At 44.9% G+C, this 24892-nt stretch overlaps 1 protein-coding gene across 2 annotated transcripts in view; it reads right to left on the reverse strand.

Annotated features, from left to right (window-relative positions):
• MRPS5 (mitochondrial ribosomal protein S5) overlaps window positions 1–24892 on the reverse strand; it is an 87619-nt gene that overhangs the window by 13049 nt on the left and 49678 nt on the right. For both annotated transcript variants that reach the window (XM_066595818.1, XM_066595819.1), the window contains exons 5-7: window positions 20798–20832; window positions 2978–3068; window positions 1790–1836 (exon numbers count right to left, since the gene is read on the reverse strand). In XM_066595818.1, coding sequence (XP_066451915.1) covers window positions 1790–1836; window positions 2978–3068; window positions 20798–20832 — 173 coding nt within the window. The remainder of the gene's footprint in view (window positions 1–1789; window positions 1837–2977; window positions 3069–20797; window positions 20833–24892) is intronic.

Here is a 24892-nt window from a genome sequence, read left to right on the forward strand (position 1 = left end):
TGCCCAATACAATGCACTTTGTAATATACATTGTGCATTGTAAATTAGGCAAACAGAAGTTATTCACCCCCCCCCCCCCGTGTTGCTCCTCGGTTGCCATTGGTTCCGACAAGTCTCTTGTCCTCTTCTGGTCGGGACGACGGGGACGCGCTTCTCCAGCACAGCTCTGCGCATGTGCAGAAGAGCTTCAGCCGCTGGGAAGCTCAGTTCTGCCTGCAGGGGAGGCGTGGCTGCTGGCTCTTCATCTCCAAGGTAAGAATGAGTGGAGGGGCGGGCTCTCGTGGGGGGGGGGGGGGGGGGAAGGATGGATGGATGTGTGCAAGTGGTGTCAGGAGACCCGGCTGTCAGAAGTCCGGGGGGGGGGGGGGGGGGCTGCAGTGATGTGTGCTAGTGTAATGTCACGAGACCCGGCTGTCAGAAGTCCGGGGGAGGGGGGGGGGGGTGCAGTGAGCACGCCGGAGCACGCCGGAGCGTCCCCATTCAACAGAGCAGAAGACCGGACAGCGCAAGCGCGTCTAATGGAAAGAGAAGGCAGCTTTAGTCAGCGCCATGGAGACGGGGACGCCAGCACCGGAGGAGGTAAGTGAATAACTTCTGTATGGCTCATATTTAATGCACGATGTACATTACAAAGTGCATTAATATGGCCATACAGAAGTGTATAACCCCACTTGCTGCCGCGGGACAACCCATTTAAGGTCTTTTTTTTTTTTTTCAAAAAAATCATAACTCTTATTTATTCATCGGCGTAGCTGTCGAACGACTTATTTTCTGCGAGATGAGTTGTACTTTTTAATTGTACTATTTAATGTATCACATAATGTACTGAGTGGAGTGAAAAGGGAAAAAACAAACAAACGATGCAATTCTGTCATCTTGGGGGGGGGGGAGAGGGTGGCCTTGTTTCTACAGTCCACTGCACAAAAAAAAAAAAAAAGACAAAAAAAAAACTTTATTCTGTGGGTCAGTATGATTACAACTATACCAAACTTATAAAAAAAATTGTTGTGGCTGTACTACTCTTAAAAAATAAAAATACAATTATTTTCTACTGCCATAATTTTTTTCCGTTTCTGTCGACATTTTCTTGGACACTGTATTTTTTTTTCTGACGACACACTGTTTGGGCATGATAAAACGAACTTTGATGGATGCAGTGATACCAGTTTTTTTATTTTAATTCTTTTATTATAAATATGGGAAAAGGTTTTTTTTAACTTTTGTGAACCTTTACATTTTTTAAAACTAATTTAAAAAGTTTTTTTTACACCCCCAAAGGGGACTTGAACTTGCGATGGTTTGATTGCTCCTGCTGTATAATGTAATACCATACTATTACATTACACTGCGATCTGACAGATTGCCTATCAAGCCACCCCACAGCTTGATAAGCAATCTGCAATGGCAGCCCCAGGGACTTCCGGAAGGCCCCTGGCTGCCATAGCAACCGAACAGCACCTCGCAATTTCATTGAAGAGGGCCATTTGAGATTCCAAAACTCTGATCAGGGCATGTAAATCCTGCTATCAGAATGTATGGCGACATTTAAAAAGTTAACATCCCTGAACAGCGTGAACGCTGATTGTGGCTGTTGCTGGCGGGTGTCAGCTGTAAGAAACAGCCGGCACCCGCATTGTACGGAGCGGGAGATCAGCTCCTGATCCCCCTCCTTACAGTTACTGCAGGGTTCGTAAGTCCTGGAGCGTTAAGTGGTTAGGGAAAACAAAGGACCTCGCCATAAATGCACTGCAGCGCGGATTCTTGTCACATTATAGTCGGAAGGGCTTACTTTTCTGATTGCTGTTAATCTGTCTTTGGATTTCCCAAGAGCAAATCCTGGCAAAGAGACAAAAGAAAAAGAAGCTTCTTATTTTTTCACTGTGCAATTAAACACAATTTATTTTTCGCTGTTATCAGCCATTTGAGGCTTGGTGTAGTATTATACAAAGAAATGTGGAGGTGAGCACGCGTGCCGACATGCACTTAGCTCAGTACATGGATGTGCATATAACTATACAGTATGAACACTAGGTGCACCAATAGGACTCAATAGAGGGAATCTATCAGCAATGAAGCACCTATTAACCATCAAGCAGGAGTGTCACACAGCCATATCAGCCTTATGGGTGCCTTCAAAGGGCCAATTGTAATTGTAAGACTGTATAGTAATAGTGCCTCCCCATAGTGACCCTAGTAGTAATAGGGTACCCCACAGTGACACAATAAGTACTAGGGTCCTCCATAATGGCCCCTGTAGTGATAGTGCTCCCACAGTGGCCGCAGTAGTAATAGTAACCCCAATAGTAATAGGGTCCCCCCCAATTAGTAGCCCCAGTAGTGATAGTGACCCTTCACAGCGATCCAAGAAGTAATAGCGACCCCAGTAGTAATAGGGTCCACATTAGTAGCCCCAGTAGTAATAGTGACCGTTCATAGTGACCCCAGAAGTAATAGTAGCCCCAGTAGTAAGAATATCCCCCATGATGGGTCCAGTAGTAATAAATGACCCCCACAATAGTCCAAGTAGTAATAGCGAACCCCTATATTGGCCACTGGTCAACAGCATCCCTACAGGCATTCCAGTCGCCCAGCCTGCAGCTCCAGAGTGGCGTCAGTTGCTTGTGAGCCTATGACTGCTGACCTGTCCCTTTGGAATCTACGCTCCATGCAGGACGGTGCACAGAGACACTTGGGGGGGGCGGCAGTCACAGACTCTGCACCAACGATGCTGGAGTTCTGCCGCATGCTGGGTAAGTGGATTGCTGCACAGCCAGCAGGCCACATAAAATAAGGTGGTGGCATGGATTCGGCCCGCGGGTGTTTGACATGTGTGCCATAAAGGGTAAATTATTCTAATGCTGAATTACACTGCAATATCCCCTATGACTGGGAAAACTCCTTTCACATATCTTTTTTATTTTTTATTTTTCTCCCCCAGGTTAAATAACCCCCAGAAGATGCATTAAAAAAAACTTACCAGCAGCTCCGTTGCCATTTCCAGCCACCACCAAGACACTGAGTTGTTTACTCCTTCCTTCTCTGGCAGTCATGGTGGACACTCTTTTCAGCTACAATGATATAAGTCATTTATATTACATAACACTATAGAAGGACATAGAAGATGAAATCATAATATTAGGGCTGCAATATTCTTTACTAGATAGAAAGGCAAGGCAAAAAGGTTTTCCTCATCTTTTTGCACCTTCTATAGGAGGATGCAACCAGAATTGGAAAAGTTGGACACAGGCGAGATTGCTTCATTGTAGAAGTTGACGAGGAAAGACACTATAGACCATTTACTGGTTTTCTAGGTTAAAAATTAAACATATCATGAAATATATCAGTCCATCATCATCCACCCTGACAGGTAATGGAACTAAAAGCACTCCATGTAAGAGTGGTTTCACATCTGCAGCAGGGATTCCCCTTTCCTGCTCCATTCAAGGAGCAGGAGGGGGGAGGGGAATCCCCACAGCTGAACATTTCCGTCTCTGGGCGAAAATGTACAGCACCGGCCAGACAACATTGACTATAATGGGGTCCGCCCACTTTCTGGCTTTTTCTTTCGGTATTTTGAGCCGGATCCACGATGGAACCTCGGGCCGGAGGTTCAAACACAGATGTGAAACCGGCCTATGGCGCATTTCATTGTAAGTACACAGCGGCAACACTTATCTTGCAGCACTGAGTTTAAGAGTTTGAATTCGACCAAGGCCAACACTTACATGGAGTTTCCATGTTCTTGCGAGCTTCCTCTGAGGACTCCCCTTTTCTCCCACAAACACACACTTCCCTCCCCCCAAAAGCACTGATAGTTTAATGGCTAACGGTCACAGTGTTTGTGTGTGAAAGGACGTTTTCAAATTCCAGCAAATAAAGTATTCCTTTAACAATACAGTCATACAATTAACTTTGAGTATCAATTCTTTGTTATTTCTAACCCATTAAGGACTAAGCACTGTACATTTATGGCACTTGATCCTGGGCTTTAATCCTGTCTGATAGTAAAAATAGGGCGTAGGATTAAAGCTCCTGCAATGTAGCAGGAGCAAGTCAGGTCCTTGGATGTCAGTGACAGCCGAGGACCCAGGGGAAGAGACAGAAGCGGTTTTTAACTGCTTCAGCTTTCTCTCTTGCAGGCTACGTGGCGCTCAGTAAACGCTGATAGTGAATAGAGAAAGCGGAAGTGCCACTCCGGCTATTCGATCCAGCGATCACATGACTGCCAGGTGCCCACTGGCATGACAGAGCTGCAGTGTCTTAGCAGATCCAGTTCAGATCTTTACAGACTGCACACAATGATGACAGAAAGAATCCAACACAGCAGCCTAATTTTTCCATTAACAAAATGACAATGTGGATAAAATTGGGTTTTCAGACTTAAAAAAAAAAAAACAAACGTATTAAAGGACCAAGCATTGTAAATTTATGGCGCTTGGTCCTGGGCTTTAATCCCGTCCGGGAGTAAAAAAAACAAACAGAAAAACAGCACGAGATTACAAGTTCCTGCTTCTGCAATCAAGCAGGAGCAGGTCTAGTCCTTTGCTGTTATTTACAGCCAAAGACCTGGAGGAGAACAAAGTAGGCTACATAGTGAATAGAGAAAGCAGGTGTTCTGCTAATCGACCTGGCGATCACATGACTGCCGGGAGATAAAGGCCATGGCAGAGCTGCAAAGTCTTAGCAGACCCAGTTCAGATCTGTTAGTGTCCTATGGATGCCCCTGTTACAGTTTGAAAGTGTGACATGAAAAATGAAAGCAAAAAAGACAATGTGAATGTTCCTAAGAGGCCTTATATAACGTAATGGGGGACACAGATGTTACAAAAATAAATAAATAAAAATGATACAAATATAAATAATAATTAAAAAAAAATTATAGAATATATATAACCCACCGCCGACGCCAACCAAAATCATCGCCATAGACGTCTTGTAACCAGAGACTATACAAATTATATATCAAAATAAAAAAAAACCATTCCCGTACCTTATTTTTGCGTAAACATTCCAATTTAAATAAAAATGAAAAGCTTTTTACCACTAATAAAACAAAAAAAAAATTCTGTGGAAGAAGAAATTAAAAAATAGCCCTATAGATCACGCAAAAAAAAACAAAAAACAAACAAAAACCCACAACAAAAATAACTTTGGTAGCTGAAAGAAAGAAAAAAAAATATACGACTGCAAAACCACCACAAGTAAAATCTTTAAAAAGTGTCTAGTCCTTTTGGACCAAAACACCCTGGCCCTTAAGGGGTTAAGATCTCTAGTTGTGAATTCAATAGAGGCCTTAGAGGGTTGTCTTATCGGACTGCTCCTGGTATCTGAAGTAAACATCTGATTTTGCTTGAGTAAAGCTGAGGCACTGTAGTAACGTCAGAGGAATGACCATCTGTTTAGTGCAAGAACGGCTTTAGTCCACCAGAAGGCAGTGTTGTTGCTCATACAGAAGGAGGATTCTGATCTTGGGGCCACCCTTCTATGGTGTCCATATGCAATGACGGGACTATGGACAAAAGGTTGTCTTCATGAAACAACTCTGCTGACTTGCAGAGAAGGAAAATCTTTCTTGGTCATGTGATGGTCATATATGGTACATGGTTTGTCACAGGATGTGTGATCACTACATGATCAGGACACAGATGGATACTCTGAAAGTAAAGGATGAAGATTTTCACTAAATAAAAGCTTGCGAAATTAAAACAGACATCACAAAACCGGCATAACCTCTCATGAGTGGAGCAGGAAACCGGAACCCTGGACACAGATGTGAAACCACCCTAACCTGTAGACTCCCTTTACCAGCAAGTCAAATAAAAATTTGAATGTTGAGGAGGAATGTTGGACCACTATCTTTCAGTTCATCAATATTTCTGGGATGCACAACTCTCTTCCGGCCATGCCACAGCAACTTGATTGGGTTAAGGTCAGGACTATGACTTGGCCCTTCCTAAACACAGATTTTCAAGCGTTCTTCCATTGATTTACTTATGTGGTTTGGGTTATTGTCTTGCTCCTTCACCCAGCTTGAGGTCATGGACTGCTGCCCTTACATTCTGCTGTGAAATGTTTGGGTATACTTTAGCATTTATTGGTTCCTTAAGGATCACAAGGCGTCCAAGCCCCGAGGCAGCAAAGCACCACCAAATCATGATGCTCCTTCGACCATGCTGCACAGTTAGGATGAGGTTCTGGTGTTCGTCTGTAGGGTCTTTTTTTCCAACATACATTTGTGGTAAAAAGTTGCACTTTTCTTCATCTGTCCATAGAATATTTCACAAAAGCATTGTGTACTTTCGGGGGGGAGCACACTTTTTTTTGGACAGCAGTGTCTTTCTTTGTGGTGTATTTCCATGACCAACATTTTTCTTCAATGTTTTTCTAATAGTGGAGTCACGAAAATAGGTCTTTTCAGTTTGTGGCATCATCTGTAGGTCTGTTGCAGTTACCCTTGACTTCTTCCTCACTTTTTTCAGGATTGCCCATTGTGCTCTTGTAGTGATCTTAACAGGATCACGCATGGGAGAATAGGGAGAAAAGTCCCACATTTTCTCAATTTGTACATAATTTGTCTAACCATAGACTGATGTACACCTAGTACTTTGGCAATCCTTTTGTAACCCTTTCCAGCTTCGGCGGCTCTATAAAATATCTTCTGAAAGTTGTTTGCATCAAGGCAGGGTTCCCACTAGCAATTCTTCTCGAGAAGAACAGATTTGTCAGTAACTAGGCTTTGTATGCCTTTAGTTTATGGGTAAAGCACCTCTGAACCAGCGCTTCCAATTTTTCTTCTTGAAAGGCTTTTTCTGAGTTATTCTATATAGTTTTGGGTCCCCTGTGCCCAAGACTATATAAAATAACAACACTCACTGCGTCGCTACACCGCTGTTTTGGCGGTCCAGCATGACGGCATCTGAAATGTGATATCACCTGGCCAGAAGGCCTAATGATGACCCTGGTGGTCCTTCAATTGGCTGCAGCAGTCATGTGGGTGAAGAACCCACGTGACCATTGCAGTGCTTGTAAACAGAAGACTGGAGGACGGGGAGCGTGGCGGTGAAGCATCTAAGCTTGGCGAGATATTTTTATTTTTTTCTGTACACTGCATAATTGTTCTGTCTAAAAGCAGCCTTTGTTATAAATGTAGACAAACACAATCTAACTATCAGAACACATTGTATTAGTAATCAATGCAGAAATTCGAGTACTCCCAAAGCGTTCACTTACTTTTTCCTCTTGCAACTGTACACATGGTTTTGCATTTCAGCTTTTAATGTGGACCAATAAAGGATCATGGCTTTATCAATATAACAAAAGTGCTGCAGTACCTACAGCTGAGTGAGGCGATTACTGCATATGCGTGGAGCCTTCATTTAACCACCAGGTGGCAGTATCTTCGCACAATTTCCTTCGTCAAAATTAAATAAACTATAAAATATGTTTTGTAGAAATATGGTCGATCAACCTACACAGGGAGGACTGCAGCAAAATCCCATTAGTACCATAAAACGGATACCAATTTCCTTTTCTGTTCTTTTCCCCCCCACTTTTATTGCAGTGCATCTCTTCAAACACAAGCTATGGAGGATGTCTTGGGAACAGTCTACATTGTGATGTGTTTAATGTTAGCTGATGGCATCTGAAGTGCACAACTGACTGCTGACAGCCACAGGAAAATGTAAAAAGACCGATACAGATGAACTTGCGTACCCGACCTTTCTTCATTGCACACTTTAAAGGGTGTGAAAACATTCAATACAGATAAAATGAACGGCTATACATTCTACGAAATAGCTGGCAGATAGTAAAAAGGGACAAAAGGAGAAAAAGAAAAATTAACTGCCTGTTGTCTATGAAGGATCCTGAGTAGAGATGAGCGAGCACGCTCGTTTAAGGCAGATAGTCGAGCCAGCATTGCTCTTCTCGAGTAGCTTACTTGTCCGAATAAATGCGGGAAGGGGGGGCAGCGGGGGGAGAGAAAGCAGTTACTCGGGAAGAGCGATCCTCGCTCGAGTATCTGCCTTAAAAGGGGTTCTGACACAAAATAAGGTTTTTATGCCTTAACAGCCATTGTTTCCTGGTCTGCCTAATGGACACAGGAAACCCACGATTTATGGCGTGCTAAAGCATAAAAACCTAATGCTTACCTTTTTGTTCTGTTGTTGTTGTGCAGCGGGGGTCATCTCCCAGGAGGCTTTCTGCTTCCTTCGACGAGCCAAGATGGGCCGCCCCCCCTCCGGGATTGCGCGCAGGCACAGAAGACAGATGCCCTCTCACAGGAGTCAGGACGGGCCGCCTCTCCACTACGCACAGGCAGAACTTTAAGTTTAACCAGGACGGTCAGGCCACCTACATTAAGCACTGCTTGTGACATGGTGCCCGTCTGTTCCCCTCAGAAGTGGCTGACGGACGAAGCAGAGCAGGAAGCGGTCATTTTGGCCGCTCCAGCTCTGCTTCAAGAAGCCACAGAAGAAGATGTCCGATGGAGGGGACATGCCTGACGATCGGTCCTGGCCAGGCAAGGTAAGTAAAATTGTTTTTTTTATGTCAGAACCCCTTTAAACGAGCGTGCTTGTTCTTCTCTAATCCTGAGCTTCCACCACAGCTGAAGCAATCGGCAACTTTATTCTCCACTTCACACTAAATGTATTTATCATAATTCCAAACATTCATATACATTTTGCATTTTGGTTTAAAGGGAACCTGTCATGCACTTCATATTATCTTCACCTAGAAAATAGTGTCAGACATGCCGATTCCATGCTGTGACTTTCGGGATGACGTGCATACATTTTTAAGAACTTACGGCACGTTTCTGTATGTTTCTGCATATTCCCACTAGAGTCCATACACGCCGATTGGTAGTTTTCTCAGTATGCAGTGTAACTGTTAGAAGACTCTCAGTTAACGTTGATGACCGAGGCAACTAAGTCCTCGTGAATAAACTGGACTCCTCTCTTTGTGGAAGCTGCAGAAACGCGCTGTAAGTTTTTAAAAAAAAATAAACATTACCCCGGATGTGACACCACTGGAATCAGCATGTCAGGCACTACTTTATAGGCCCTCAATGAGGACAGCATAAACGCCATGACAAGTTCCCTTTAAAGTTAGTGAGTCAACTTAGAATCTGGCTTGCATTTAAAGTGGTTGTTCAGGAATCATATTTAATCATCCATCCACATGATAGGTTATAAAACCCTGATCAAAGCATCACATCAGTGTCAATCTCTCCTCTTCAGGGTTTCTACTCGTCCATCTCTAGCATCCGCATTAAAATTGAATGGAGTGGCACCCTGCATGCTCAACCACTGCTCCAAATTCCCCCTCACTGTAGGGGGTGCAGCACGGAGGAGAGCGGCAAATGTGACCCTCATTCTATGGACTGGTAGGGTCTCAATGGTGACACCCCAGTCTGACCATGAACACATATATGGGTAGAAAATGCAGCGCATTGAAAATACTGAAGCTGGCTGCACACAAATGTAATTTGCTGCATGCCGCTCGTATGTGACAGCTGCACCGCACGCAGCAAGTATGCAATGCATTGCATACTTGCTGCGACCACCGATTGCCATGTACCATCTTGGCATGTATGTGCGTGTAACACGCGGCAAGATAGAACGTGTTGCGATCTTTATTGCGTGCGCATTTCGCACAATGTGTGTGATCGGCAGCTTGGGAGCCTATGGCAGATTGGTACAGCATTTTTCGCTTGCAAAACCCACACGAGGAATACGCTGTAACAACACGGTTGTGTGAAGGATATCATATCAATTATTTTACAGCCTGAATTAACCAAAAGCTGCTGAAATAGCTTTTAAAATAATTGACCTACACAGTAAACAGGGCACCAGATAATCAAATCAATAGTGCTTTCTGCCAACTTTTCAAGCTGTTTCCTTCCCTTTGTCTAATTTCCATAGTACAATTCTCTGAATCGCAGTCACCTGTCACTTATCTGGACGCGCTGCTGCCTGTCACTTTCTGAATTATTCCTATTTATAGAGAATTATATAGTTGTGAACAAACCCCTGCAATTCTTTCAGATATTATTATTGAGAAGTATTGCTCATTAAGATTGCATCCCCCCTGACACGGACGTCACCTGCAATGTATCTGTGGCATCTGCTATGATCAATTCAGGGGGAATTTATTAAAAGAGAGTTTCCGGGACTTAAAGGCTATGGTCACCTTTGGGTGGGGTGAGGACTTTCATTAGTTACCACTTAAAGGGGTTCGGTCATTAGGAAAAAAAAAAATTCTATACTTACCTATTCCTCTCCCATCAGTCTTCTTACCACATCTTCTCCTGGCTCCTTCAGTCCCCCCGGTCACCTCACTACTAGCCAGCTGGATCTTCTATATTCTGTGATGTAGCGTCCATCCTTGGAATTCTGCTTCCTGCAGGTTAGTGTACTAGTGACACTAGTGATGTAGCGTTCACTGCCTAGCAGGGAATGCCGAATCCTCAGCAGCCTGCTTTAGCGCACAGGCGTGTGCTATTGCCGTGACTGCGCATGCACAGTGTCTTGGTGCGAGTGCGAATATACTATATGAACACCAGCGGTGAGACCCCGCTTCTGCATGCTATAGCAGGCTGCCGAGGATTCAGCACTCCCTGCAAGGCTGTGAACGCTACATCACTAGTGACACTAGTACACTAACCTGTAGGAAGCAGAATGCCGAGAATGGACAGTACATCACAGGAAGAAGAGGATCCGGACGACTTGCAGTAGGGGGACCCGGGGGACTGAAGGAGGCAAGAGAAGATCGGTGAGGGGAAGATTTGGTAAGAGAACTGCCTGAGGAGTAGGCAAGTATAGAATTGTTTTTTTTTAATGACAGAACCCTTTTAGGTGCAATCATTTTTGTAAAAATGTATGTAAAAAGTTTGCCACGCTTGTCTTCTGCAGCTTCTACTTATCACTGTACATAGAACGATCCTCTCTTGTGTTCTGTGGAGCGTCAAGTAAAAAAATCTTGGAATGCTTCCAGTGTAAGTCGAGTAGATAATGTATTTTTGAGATTATCTATTTAAGGTTTGGGCTGGGCAGCTTAATTCCAGAATTGTCCCATGGGTGTGCATGTATGCCTTGGCTAAATACGATGTCTGGCTAGTTGATGGAGTCATAGGCCTCATGTCAGGTAGATAGAGATAAGCGAGCATACTCGCTAAGGCAAACTACTTGAGCAAGTAGTGCCTTATTCGAGTACCTGACCGCTCATCTCTAAAGATTCGGGTGCTGGCGGGACAGAGCGGGGAGGAACGGAGGGGAGATCTCTCTCTCCCTCTATCCCTGCTCCCCGCCGCAACTCACCTGTCACCCGCGCCGGCAGCCGAATCTTTAGAGACGAGCGGGCAGGTACTCGAATAAGGCACTACTCGCTCAAGTAGTTTGCTTTAGCGAATATGCTCGCTCATCTCTACAGGTAGACCATAGCGGTTATTATTAAAGGGTGCCTCCCCTTCTTGCTTAAGCACCACCAGATGGTAATGGTCACATGGCATTCATCGTTAACTGCTCAGCCAATCACTGGCCTCCATGCTCATGTACTGTTCAAGCACAGATGTGCACTGCAGTAACTTTGAGGTCCGGAACAGGAGGGCCCATTTAAAAAATAAGAATACTTTCTTTTATTTTACACTGTTATCTGCCCCCGTAAAAAAGAATTAGTTCACTAAGGTTTTTTTAAGCTTGGGGTATATTTACAGGCAGTTTCCCATTACTATATCTGTGTCACTACCATTATACCATTGCACTCTTTTATCCTTACATATAATTTTAATGTCCGTGATAATGAGAGACCTCATAATTAAAAAAGCTGCTGACAAGCTCTCCTAGGAAAGGGTTGAAGACTTCTCGTTAAAGGTGATCTATTTCTCATTACCCTGGACCATATATTTTATAGGTGAAAATTAATGTCTTATAACGCCAAATGATAGATATCTCCATAGTCTTGAAAACAAAAATCATTCGTTATGCTATAAAACTAAGTAAGAAAGTTATGCAGAGCTTCTAATGAGTATATGAGCTATATAAAATCAAAACAACACAGATAATTAAAACCACTGACTGTTCCACTGTACCTCACAGATTTACCAGGAGTATATGTCCCTTACGGCAAAAATATCTATTACAGGCACAAAAACTACTTGGCCTCACAGAAAAGTGTCTTTAACATTAATATATAACCTGTATTATTATTTTAAAAAGCCTAATTACACCATAAGGTGTCCCAAACACTAGTCTAAAAGATGAGAAAGTGGAGTAACCGCCCCAAAAAGGGCGACCACACATAAGAGCCTAACTCTACCCCACCCTACCTTTCCGTTAGTTTAAAAATATAAATAAATAAAAAAGGGAGAGGTATAAAACTTTCAGGTTTCGGCTGGGTTCAAACGGGGCGGATTTGCCGAGGAAATTCCGTCCGGAATTTTGCTGCAGCAAATCCGCTTGCGGCCACTAATCCCGGGATTAGCCAGCCATGTGGACGAGATTTCTCAGAAATCTTGTCCACACGGGACGGCAAATCTGCCGTGGCAAAGCCGGCACTGTGGCGCAGATTAGCCGGCCGCAGCATGCTTATTCTTTTTCTTCTTCCAAATCTGTTTCAGGGTAGGAAAAACTAAAACACATCCCATCTTATATCCGTTCTACAAAGTAAAATTGTCAGATGGAATAAACTGCTGCACGAATAAGGTTAGTCAAAATGACTGTCCTCCCTAAGATACTGTATATACTTCAGCAATGACCTGCTGATTGGCCAACTCGCCTATTGCAATATATTCAAGATATACGTCATTTATTTGCTATGACAGGCGACCAGAGTTGCTGCTAGACAAGGACATGCCCCCTGGAATGAGTAAGGAATGTCCCTCTCAAATGTCCAACTATATTAAATAGTTAAATTTTTTACTTAAAATGGGGAGGAGAAGTAATCATGAAGGCCTAGACATTAATCCTATTCCCATTCAGCAACACTTAGGGCTCCTTCACATGAGCGCACACACATTTGTGCCACTTTTTTGGCTGAACGAGGCTTTTTTGCACGCGCATCAGCAAAGTTCATTGTAGCTTTTCCGACCACAGTGCATGTTTATTTGCGCGCAGCAAACAAGACGCACTGCTTCAAATGGCTAACTTAGTCTGAGTTCCAGATTTGCTCTTTTCCCAGCAGAATGATGCATCGTATTACGCATCTTCTTGCATATTGTGCACACTAGTAACATAGCGTTTACTGCCTAGCAGGGAATGCCGAATCCTCAGCAGCCTGCTTTAGCACGCAGGCGTGTGCTATTGCCGTGACTGCGCATGCGCGGGGTCCTGCTGCGACTGCTCATATACTATATGAATGCTAGCGACTTGACCCCGCACCTGCGCACCAAGCTAGGCTGCCGAGGATTCAGCATTCCCTGCTTAGGCAGTGAACATTACGTCACTAGTGACACTACTACACTAACCTGTGAAAACGCATAAGTATGAATCCAAAGATTTTCAATAGTTTCATTCTCATTTGTGATGTGTTTACTCCTGCGATGTTGCATAGAAAAAAATTGCAGCATGTTCTTTCCTTTTTCGATATCGCCCATTGTTTTCAATGGGCCGGCAGCAGCGCCAGCCTCCATTGAGGCAAATAAGAAAAGATTGCAATCCCCTGCCATGGCTGTGACAGCTGCAGCAGGGGATTCCTTCAGCCATGCAGCGATGTGTAGCTGTCGCATCCAGGGGTTTCCACATGATTTCAACGGGGCTGCAGCAGCAACGCCGATCCCATTGAAAACAGTGGAGAACATTACCATCTCCTGCCACAGCTGTGACAGCCACAGCGGGGATGAAGGGAACCCCACCCCACAGGGATGCAAAGCTGTCTCCATGTGAAAACACCTCACATCCAGGGGTTTTCAGAAGGATTGCGAAGGCGATATTGGGCCGTGAATCACGGTCCAATATTGCCCTAGCCAGTATGCAGAAGCCCCAAAGGGCTTTCATCTTAAAAAGCAAAGCAAAAAAAAACCAAAAAAACAATACTTACCTATTCCTCCCCCATCAGTCGTCTTACCATATCTTCTCATCGATCTTCTGCTGGCTCCTGCAGTCCCACCGAGTCATGTCACCTCCAGCTGGCTGGATCCTATTCTTCCTGTTACAGAGCGTCCATTCTCAGCATTCTCCTTCCTGCAGGTCAGTGTACATTATATTACTAGTGACGCAACGTTCACTGCCTAGCAGGGAGTGCTGAGCTATTGCGTGCACGCTGTCTCGCTGCGAGTGTTCATATACTATTGCAGAGAGACAGCATGCATGCGCAGTCTTGGCAATAGCACGGCATAAGAGTCAGCATTCCCTGCTAGGCAGTGAACGCTACGTGGCTAGGGACATAGCATACATTGACCTGCAGGAAGGAGACTGTCTGTGAACGGACGTAACATCACAGGAAGAAGACTCGGCCGGCTGGAGGCAAGGTAACCTGGGGGACTGCAGGAGCCAGGAGAAGATGCGCTAAGAAAACTGATGGGGGAGGAATAGGTAAGGATGATTTTTTTTTTTATGACACAACCCCTTTAAGTCAGGCGACTGTGATAGCTACTCTTGAATATTCCAGCAGTTCTTCTCAAACCAAGTCTTGGTGGACTTTGAGGAATGCTTGGGATCATTGTCTTGATGGAAGGTCCAATGACGCTCAAGCTTCAGCTTCCTCACAGAAGACCTGACGTATCGCCTAGGATTTCCTGATACTTGACTGAATCCATCTAACCGGTTACTCGCTGCAGGCTTCATATTTGGTATCGCTGCATCCGTAAAAGTCCAATCAAAGTAACACTTTATTTATCCTGAATGGTTAATGTTGTCCAGAAAAAATACACACCACCAGAATTGCACTTTACTGGTCACCCGGTCTCAAAAAAAAACCTTTTATAAAAAGTGATCAAAAAGCTGTATGTATTCCCAAATGATGCCAATAGAAACTACAGGACGTCCCACCAAAAATGAGCCCTCACAGAACTATGTAGACGGAATATAAAATAAAAACAAAGAGTTATGGCTGTCAGAATATGGTGGCAGACATTTTTTTTTCAAAGATATATATATATATTTTTTTTAAATACTAAAAAAAAAAAAAACCCTCCAAAGATGGCGGAATTCAGTTTTTCCCCCCATTTTTTTTTTACATTTTAAAGAGTTTTCCTGTACAATATATGGTACATTAAATAGTGCCATTGAAAAAATATAAATGTCCCTGAAAAAAACAAGCCCTCAGTAGAGATGAGCGAACGTACTCGGTAAGTGCGATTTCGCAATCGAGCACCACGATTTTCGAGTACTTCACTACTCGGGTGAAAAGTACTCGGGTGCGCTGTGGGTGAGTGGGGGGTTGCAGCGGGGAGTGGGGGGGAGAGAGGGCTCCCCCCTGTTCCCAGCTGCTACCCCCCACTCCCCTCTGCAACCCCCCGCCCCACAGCGCACACGAGTACTTTTCACCCGAGTAGTGAAGTACTCGAAAATCGCGGTGCTCGATTGCGAAATCGCCCTTACCGAGTACGTTCGCTCATCTCTAGCCCTTAGACATATACGTTCATGGATAAATAAAAGAGCTATGACACTTTTGAAAAAGTTAGAAAGAAAAAACTAAAATGAAAAAAATATATATATATAGGGACGCTCCTTAAGGGGTTAATTATTAGTTTAAAGCTTTTTATTTCATTTTTAACTGATTAAAACTGAAGAAAACTACAGAGTGTAGATGAGATTTCTTGAAATCTCATCTAATTGGCTTATACTGTAACATGCTGGGGTCTTTTTGCACGCAATTCAGTGGCACCCCATGAAAACATACCCTAATGGAGTAAAAAAAATAAAAAAAGACACCAGATCTCTTACTTTCCATGCCACCTAACCAACAGGTTTTGCCCATATTAAAATGCTGAAAAATGCGCAGAATAACATGTTCTCCACTTCAAAAATAACAATCAATTTCCATCTACTTCAAGACAGGCTGAAAAAGCACTTAAAATTGAGATTAGCTCCTGCAGTTTTTCACTAACTGAATATATCAGCAACCTCCAATTTGACAATATGATAAAAATAAAAAGTCAAAAATGATTATCTCCCTAGGAAAACATTTTTTCCCTTTGTGTCTCCACAGGAGAGAAGAGGAAAGAAACCTTGTAAAGCACACCTACTTCATTCTACAGCGCAAATCTCGACAACAGTGAGGCATTAACACATTAATATTGTACACTAGGCCCTTAAAAAGGTTTTACGGGACTCTGATATAGCAATAGACCATCGATATCCGATCAGTGGGACTCGACTTCCGATCAACTGATTGAAGGATCCTGTCGCAATCAAGGCCGTGCTGGGTGTAGTTTGACCCACAGAGTTCGGGAAGGCGCACAAAGTAGAAAAAACAGTAAACAAGAACAAAAAAGAAGAACGGTTCTGTCTTCTCCTCTGAGTACATGGCTGTCTTCAATAGCCAGACCCCCAACCTGTGGCTACATGATCCTCCATGCAGCCACTAATCTGCAACAGAATTTTTTAGTCACCGCTGCAGAATAAACCACTTAATAGTTGCACTAAAAAAATGAACAAGCCGTCATTAAGGAGTAAAACACAAAACATGTTCCTGGACTTTGCATTCTAATATTTAAAAGGGGTTTCCAATGAATGAAAAACATTGGTGGCAGTAGGCTACACCGTTAATTTGATCACATCGCCGTTTTTAATGCTACCCGATTCTAATTTTCACTTGAATTGGGAAATTGATATCAGCTCTTAATATCGGCCGAGAGGAAGCTCAAGCAGGATGGAGAGACAATGTGCAAAGAGGCTGTGTGCACGCGGCAATGTGCAGGGCACGGATGATCAGGTGAACGATGATGAAACCTAGCACACTGCTGATTGGCTGACACTCAGCCAATCAGTGCTGTGCCTGCATATTGCACTATTCTCTGGCGCATTGGTGCTGCACAATATGCTTTGCACCACATTTATGAAACGTTTCAGACATTTTTCACTAAGTCTGAAAAATGATTGTGGCTTTCTGAAAAGGTGGGGGCCTAAATTTGACTTTGTGCACCACAATTGTGGCACGAAATTGAGTGTAAACTATACCAACACATAAGGGGGGTTCACATGGGAGGCTTTCCCAGTGGAAATCTTGCGGTTTTGCCACAGCGAAAAACTGCGGGATAAGTGCAGCTTCAAAACCCGCGGCAGAGAGGAGCGAGGCCACAACGGGGGAAAAAAAAATGGACATGCTTTGTCCCGGGAATTCGCGCTGCAGCACCGGCTATTGCTCGTCCACATGGCTGGCTAAACCTGGGATTAGTGGCTGCAGGCGGATTGGCCGCAGCGAAATTCCGTGCAAATCCACGCTGTGTGAACCCAGCCATAGGTGCCAAAAAGTTGTGGTCTTTTTAAACATGCAAGAATTCTCAACCCATTGAAGTGAGCTCCGATCAATATGCATGCTGGCAGACTATTTTTGCGAAGTGGTTTGCCATTGCCTTCCCCAGTTGTTTTTTCATATTCTCCACTTATGCAAGAATCCCGGGGCTGAGGCTCATTCCATCCTTGAGGACCATAAACTTAAGGTACCATATCTACAAGATTACTTGGTTTCTCTTATGGAGAAGAATCACACATTACTCTCCTGCTTAACACCGTGCCAAACCTTTTTTTTCTTCATAGCACTCAATTTAACATATATAGAGCACAGATGAGGATGATAAGAAAGGACACGTAACCAGCTATCTTGGCTATTCTTTATTATAGAAATCCCAGACATGAACTTTAACCCTTTCCAATCCACTGTCTGACCTCTGAAGACATTATGATTTAAAGGGGTGGTCTCGCGAAACCAAGTGGGGGTATATACTTCCGTATGGCCATATTAATGCACTTTGTAATATACATCGTGCATTAAATATGAGCCATACAGAAGTTATTCTACTTACCTGCTCCGTTGCTGGCGTCCCCGTCTCCATGGTTCCGTCTAAATTCGCTGGCAGCTTGCTTTTTTAGACGCGCTTGCGCAGTCCGGTCTTCTCCTTTCAGCACGAGCCGCTTCAGTGTGCTCCCCGCTACAGCTCTTCTGCGCATGCGCAGATGAGCTGTCACTGCTCGGGAGCGCGCTGGAGCGGCCATTCTGTACCTTCCTCTGTTAGAGGAAGGTGCAGAGCCGCCCAGCTGTCCGGAGAAGCCGCCCAGCTGTCCTGCCGTCCAGGTAAGTGATGGGCCGGGGGGGGCTGTCGTCGCTGCCGCTGCGATGGGGGGGCTGTCGCTAGGCCGGGGGGGGCTGCCGCTGCGATGGGGGGGGCTGTCGCTAGGCCGGGGGAAGGGCTGTCGCTGCGATGGGGGGGCTGTCGCTAGGCCGGGGGGGGGCTGTTGCTGCGATGGGGGGGCTGTCGCTAGGCCGAGGGGGGCTGCCGCTAGGCCGGGGGGGGGCTGCCGCTGCGATGGGGGGGCTGTCGCTAGGCCGGGGGGGGGGCTGTCGCTGCGATGGGGGGGCTGTCGCTAGGCCGGGGGGGGGCTGTCGCTGCGATGGGGGGGCTGTCGCTAGGCCGGGGGGGGCTGTCGCTAGGCCGGGGGAACTAGCGCTGGGCCACGGGGGTAAGTGATGGGTCGGGGGTGATGTTCACTGACAGGTGAAGGCCCCGGAGCCCAGCGCTGGGCTCCGGGGCCTTCACCTGGGCTCCGGAACCTAGCGCTGGGCTCCGGAACCTAGCGCTGGGCTCCGGGGCCTTCACCTGGGCTGAGGGTCTAGCGCTGGGGAGCCGGGAGCGTAGCGCTGGGGAGCCGGGGGCTAGCGCCGGTTACCTGCTGCCTGGCTGCGGGGCGTCTGGTCGGCGGCTGCAGGGCGTCCGGTTGCCATGGAGACACAGCTGGCAGCGTCTCGGGAGCGCGCACGTCGGGCTGCAGCGAGCGACGGGGAAAGAGCCGGCGGCCATCTTGGGGAAACTTTTATAAGTTGCTGAAACGCTGGAACGGTAAGTACGAACCAGCTAGGAAAGTCATTTACAGGGGGGCTTAGTAATGTATGGTTAATGGGGGGGACTGGGCAAAAAAAAAAAAATCACTGCTTCCTCGAGACATCTCCTTTAAGGCTGTACAGCTCCGATGTTGGAAGAACGTCCGTCGGGGTTCTCTTACTGTATATTGCCAGCCTCTCTGCTGTCGGAGCCTATCCAACGTGTCACCTCATGCAGTATTGGCTTGAGCCAGCAGATAGCGCCATTTTATAACGGCAAAAAAGAGTAAGCCCCCTAGGAAAACCAGAATACAAATTGGATTGGAAAGGGTTAAAGTTTAGTTCAGAATACGGAATCTGCAGCTGTCAGTTTCAGAGGGAGACAAGCCTAAGCAGAGAAGATCTGTGATTCTTCTGTCTCCCTCTCTGTCCCAGGGGAGGGTTGACATGAATTCTTGTTCATGTTATCACCCCTGACATCACTCAGAGAGCATATCTGATCTCGGATTATCACATATGGGTTTCCCCCCCGCCCCCCCCCCCCCAAAAAGATTGAAATGATGAGGACTTGCTGTTTAACCCTGTAGATGCTGCAGTCACTGCTGACTGCATTATTTAAACATTTCTCTAGAAAAAATATTTAAGAACTTTTTACCCTGACACAAGGCTTTAAAATATTGCAAAAATAAGAACAAAAAAACTACACATAATTGGTATTGCCACATCCATAACAACCTGTACTATAAAACATTGCATTATGTATCCAGCACGGTAAATTCCATAAAAAGAAAAAACTTTAAATGCCAAAACAGCAGTTTACTGATAACCTTATGTCCCTAAAACAGGAATAAAAACTAAATAAAAACTTTAATTTCTCTCAAAAGGCTATCAATAAAAACTACAAGTTATTCTACAAAAACAGGCCTGATACAGCTCTGTCAACCCAAGAAATTAGAAATGCTCTGGTCCTGGAATGTGGCGCCACACAGAGTATTTTTGTAAAAATATAAAGGGTCTAGATTGTGCAAAAGTGGCAAGACCTACTAAAACCTCTATAACTTTGGTGTTGTCATAATCGTAATGACCCGTAGACTAAAGGTAACATTGTTTATACCAAATGGTGAATACCATAAAAAAAATTTCTTTAAATGAATGGTGAAATTGTTTTTTTTTTTTTTTTTTCGCTTTAGATTTTTTAGTTGTTAACGCTAAAATTAGTTATGTCACTAAGGGGTTAAAAATGTACCCAAGGTGGCTGAGCTCTGTGCCAAATATATTTTACATGAGACAGATTAAAAAACTACAATTAGGGGAAAAAAAAAATACGCTTTCGGAAGGGTTTTTCCAATTTTAGTGTGATCCCATCTACTTCATATAGGATGGACAGGGCAGAACACTGACCGCTAATATTTCATGTAGTGATACGAACTATTGTTCTTTAAACAAAGCCCGAAAAAAAAAAATTGCTGGAAAATCTCAACATTCAGAAGCCGCCAGGGTCTGTTGAACACAAACAGCATTTTAGTTAACGATTATGAAGCAGACCATTACAAATAACTCTGAAGTTTTACCAAGTTCTTCATGCCCTTTGCAAAGTCACCAGCGGCTGTCTCGGCTGGGTATTATCTACGTAGCTCAGCCGATAAGTCATCCATTAACATAGAGAATGCTCTATCGTGCTGCGCATTGTTTCAGACTTCTCATACAGCACAATTCCACCACCATAAACTTGATATATGAAATGGATTGAATGGAATGTCACTGCCACATTTAATTTGCTATCACATTAGTAGAAGACTTACAAAGAAATAAAACTTACCTCAATCACTCTGCATTCAAAATCTTCATATGTTTCTGATGAGAAAAAGAAAAAAATATATATTTTGCATATTATAAAAGAACGGCAGAAGACTAAATGGAGGACGTTTTATTACAAAGTGGATGGTTTATGGGTCTAGAAAAATGTCACCGACAGCCTGCAGATGTATAAGCACCATGTCAGGTCCTCCATTTACAACTGCGGTCATGTATCAATGTCTTGCATGCCATCTAAGCACGGCTGTCTCCATCTACTATTTTTTTTTCTCTATGCCAATTTGTATTCATCTCCTCACCTGCTATACATCTCTTTTAATCCATTCAATTCACTACCTAGCCACTCACAAACTCTTCTTCCCATCTCTCTACTCACCCACCTAGCTATTCATCTATCCATGCACGCCTCTACCCATCCATCCATCCCTCCCTCCCGCAACCCGAGCACACATCCAATCATCCCTCCCGCAGCCCGACCGCACCTCCCTCCCGCAGCCCGACCGCACCTCCCTCCCGCAGCCCCACCGCACCTCCCTCCCGCAGCCCCACCGCACCTCCCTCCCGCAGCCCCACCGCACCTCCCTCCCGCAGCCCCACCGCACCTCCCTCCCGCAGCCCCACCGCACCTCCCTCCCGCAGCCCCACCGCACCTCCCTCCAGCAGCCCAACCGCACCTCCCTCCAGCAGCCCAACCGCACCTCCCTCCAGCAGCCCAACCGCACCTCCCTCCAGCAGCCCAACCGCACCTCCCTCCAGCAGCCCAACCGCACCTCCCTCCAGCAGCCCAACCGCACCTCCCTCCAGCAGCCCAACCGCACCTCCCTCCAGCAGCCCAACCGCACCTCCCTCCAGCAGCCCAACCGCACCTCCCTCCAGCAGCCCAACCGCACCTCCCTCCAGCAGCCCAACCGCACCTCCCTCCAGCAGCCCAACCACACAGCCATGCATCTTTTGACCTACCAACCAATCCAACCATCATCCTTCTATCTATTCATCTAACCAAACACCTGTTTATCCATCCATCCCTCCACCTACCCAACCACTAATCCATGCATCTCTCTACTTAGCCACCTTATGTCAATCACTCCATCTACTCACCCTTCTACTTAATTATACATCCTATTATACTCACATATAAAAAACGGTCATATCTGTAAAATACAAAATATCCTGAAAAGGCTTCATTCTGCACCCTCTACCTTTATCCACTGAAATAAGATATTACCTTCGGCCTTAAAGTGAAGTCAAGACACGGGCACAACTCAAATATCACAGAACCGCAGTAAATGTTTTCCTGTTTTGACCTTTTACGGAAAGGACAGAACAACAAAACATAAAAGTAAAAAGATCCAAGGGAAAAGAACTTGACAGATTGTTTTCTTATTATTGTAGACAGGTGAATAGGAACTACATTACAGAGTGATCCGATCCGGTTGATCGGTTGAAGGTCTTTGTCTCCCTTCGGATTTTTGCTAAATCAGAAGGATTGTTTCTACCTGCCTTATCATCGGTAATTAAGGAGTACGATATATGATGGCCATTTATTGCTTCTTTTGAGGATGTATTTATGTACTTAAATGGACGTCTAGCAGCATTAATAGTTCTTGCTTTTATTCATGTAATAGACAAAGTAGTTGAGTTTGAGGTCTAGAAGAAATTACACGTTAAAAATGTACAGCATTGCAAGTCCCTTCATGAAATAATGCAGATAGTGTATAAGGATTCCTTGTAATATCCCTCAATCGAAAAGGGTTATCCAGTTGTAAATGACTTACGGCCTATCCTTAGAATAGGTCACCAATGATACACTGCTGTGGGTCCTCTGTCTTGGAACGCCGCTGATCAGCTTGTAGGCTCATGAACTGAGCTGATTTGTGCAGGAAGCAAACAGCTCTCTTCTCAATGCTGTGGCCCAGTTTGGTATTACACATAAAGTTCCTATCACCTTTAATGAAAACTTTGCCTGCCACACCAAGCCTGGCCACTAGAGTGGGAAGTGAGCTGTCTGCTTCCTATGGTAATCAGCTCAGAGCACAAGCATATCAGCTGAATAGTGGGGGTCAAGAAGGCAGAGCACCTGCTGATCTACTGTGGATTGCATATCCTGATAGGCCATCAATGGTTTACAGGGGGACAAATAGTTTTTAAAGAACATTGAACTCCAAGAAGAGATACGGTATACAATTAAAGGGTGGTCATCTTGATCGAATTGAATGCAGGACCTGAAGTTGTCCTCTTCTGTAGAATTTTGTAAGGGCTTTAGGACATCAAATATGGTCACAACTAGCGCTCCTATGGAGGTTGTGACCCGACTTCCCTGGACTCCTGAATATAAAATTTCCTCAATTATTTAACAGTATAAGGGAAGGGTATGTGCCGGCAATAAATGTGCAGCTCTACAGAAACGAGTGGATGTCATCTGCATATTACCACTGACACTTTGCGGCAAGGGCCAGAATCGGAGATAACTCCAATCCCAGCCGATCTACACCTTAGATGTAAGTGTCGAAAGCAACCACGACATCTAAGTGTTTAGGGGAAACAGCTCCCTATGTGGAAAAGCAGTTTACTTTCCTCATGAGACAGCTGTATTTTCTGCCCCATCCCTCTCCAGCATCTAATGCTGGCAAGTATAAGCCAGGAAATATAGGAGGAGACGGCTGTGTTTAACCTGCACAGTAAGCACAGACATTTTGTTGGCAAGGATATCACAGTCAGCAGTAGTTAAAGGGGTATTCTGGGCATTTACTGCTAATGACCTGTCTTGCTGAAAAAGAGCCAAAAATGCAATAACTGATAAGATGCAGAGCAGGCACGATCGCGATAAAACCGGCACAATGGCCAGCGGAGCTAAACTGTCCACTGCAGACTTATATGCAGTCACCCACTCAACCCAGCCCAGACTGAGGAGGAGCGACTGCATGCAACCAAGAAGCCAGCCAATAGATGGGTGCGTTCCACAATACAGGATTACAACTCACACTGACATAACAGAGTATCTCAACAGTCTGGGCTGGGTTGAGTGGGTGGCTGCATATAAGTCTGCAGTGGACAGTATAGCTCCTCTGGTTTATAGTCTGGCTTGCTGCATATTGTTAGGTTTTACGGCCATTGTGCCGACCTTACGGCTATTGCGCCTGCTAAGCGGCTATTGTGTTTTGCATTTTTGGCTCTTTTTCAGTGAAACATGTTTTTGTGTTCCTCTTACCTTTGTGATTTTAATTTACTTTACAGTGAGATAGTGTAGGTTCTGACGGACGCGGTGTGGCCTTGCCGTTCGGCCCGTCAGCTTATGCGTCTTGGCCAAAATGCAAACTAACACCCGCATTTTATTAGTGTGTATCAAGATTTCCTTTATGCAGTTTGCTATAGACTTCTGGTGGAGCCCAAGATGTCAGCCAGTATGGCCCACTGTGGAGATACAGGGCAACCCACTGCCATGTCAGTGTGAGTTGTAATCCTGTATTGTGGGATGCACCCATCTATTGGTTGGCTTCTGTTGTATCGTTCACATTGCAGATTTAGTTGTATGCAGTCGCTCCTCCCCAGTCTGGGCTGGGTTGAGTGGGTGGCTGCATATAAGTCTGCAGTGGACAGTTTAGCTCCTCCGGTTTATAGTCTGGCTTACTGCATATTGTTAGGTTCTACGGCCATTGTGACGGTCTTATGGCGATTGTGCCTGCTTAGCGGCTATCATGCCTGATCTGCACCTTATCAGGTACTGCATTTTTGTCTCATTTTCAGTGAAATATGTTTTTGTGTTCCCCCTCACCTCTGATTTTATTGACCTATCTTCAGGCTAGGTGGTGGTCCTCCACTTGGGATCTCCACCAATCAGTGCAGTGGGGCCAAATGTCCACACTGGTGGTTAGAGGTATAATAGAAGGCTTCACTCCTATTGATATCAACGTGGGTGGTGCCTTCCGTTAAACCTCTGGTTCCTCACTGTGGTCCGAATAGTTGATTTTCTCATAAACCACCACATTATCTAGCCGATAACATGATACAAATGACTTAGCAGGACACTATAAAATGAACATTTTAAGCACACAGAAAAACGCCCACGCTTAACAATTTCATGGGTAAAATTTCTCATGCT

The sequence above is a fragment of the Eleutherodactylus coqui genome, chromosome 3 (assembly GCF_035609145.1).
Source record: "Eleutherodactylus coqui strain aEleCoq1 chromosome 3, aEleCoq1.hap1, whole genome shotgun sequence".
Classification (NCBI taxonomy): Eukaryota; Metazoa; Chordata; class Amphibia; order Anura; family Eleutherodactylidae; genus Eleutherodactylus; species Eleutherodactylus coqui.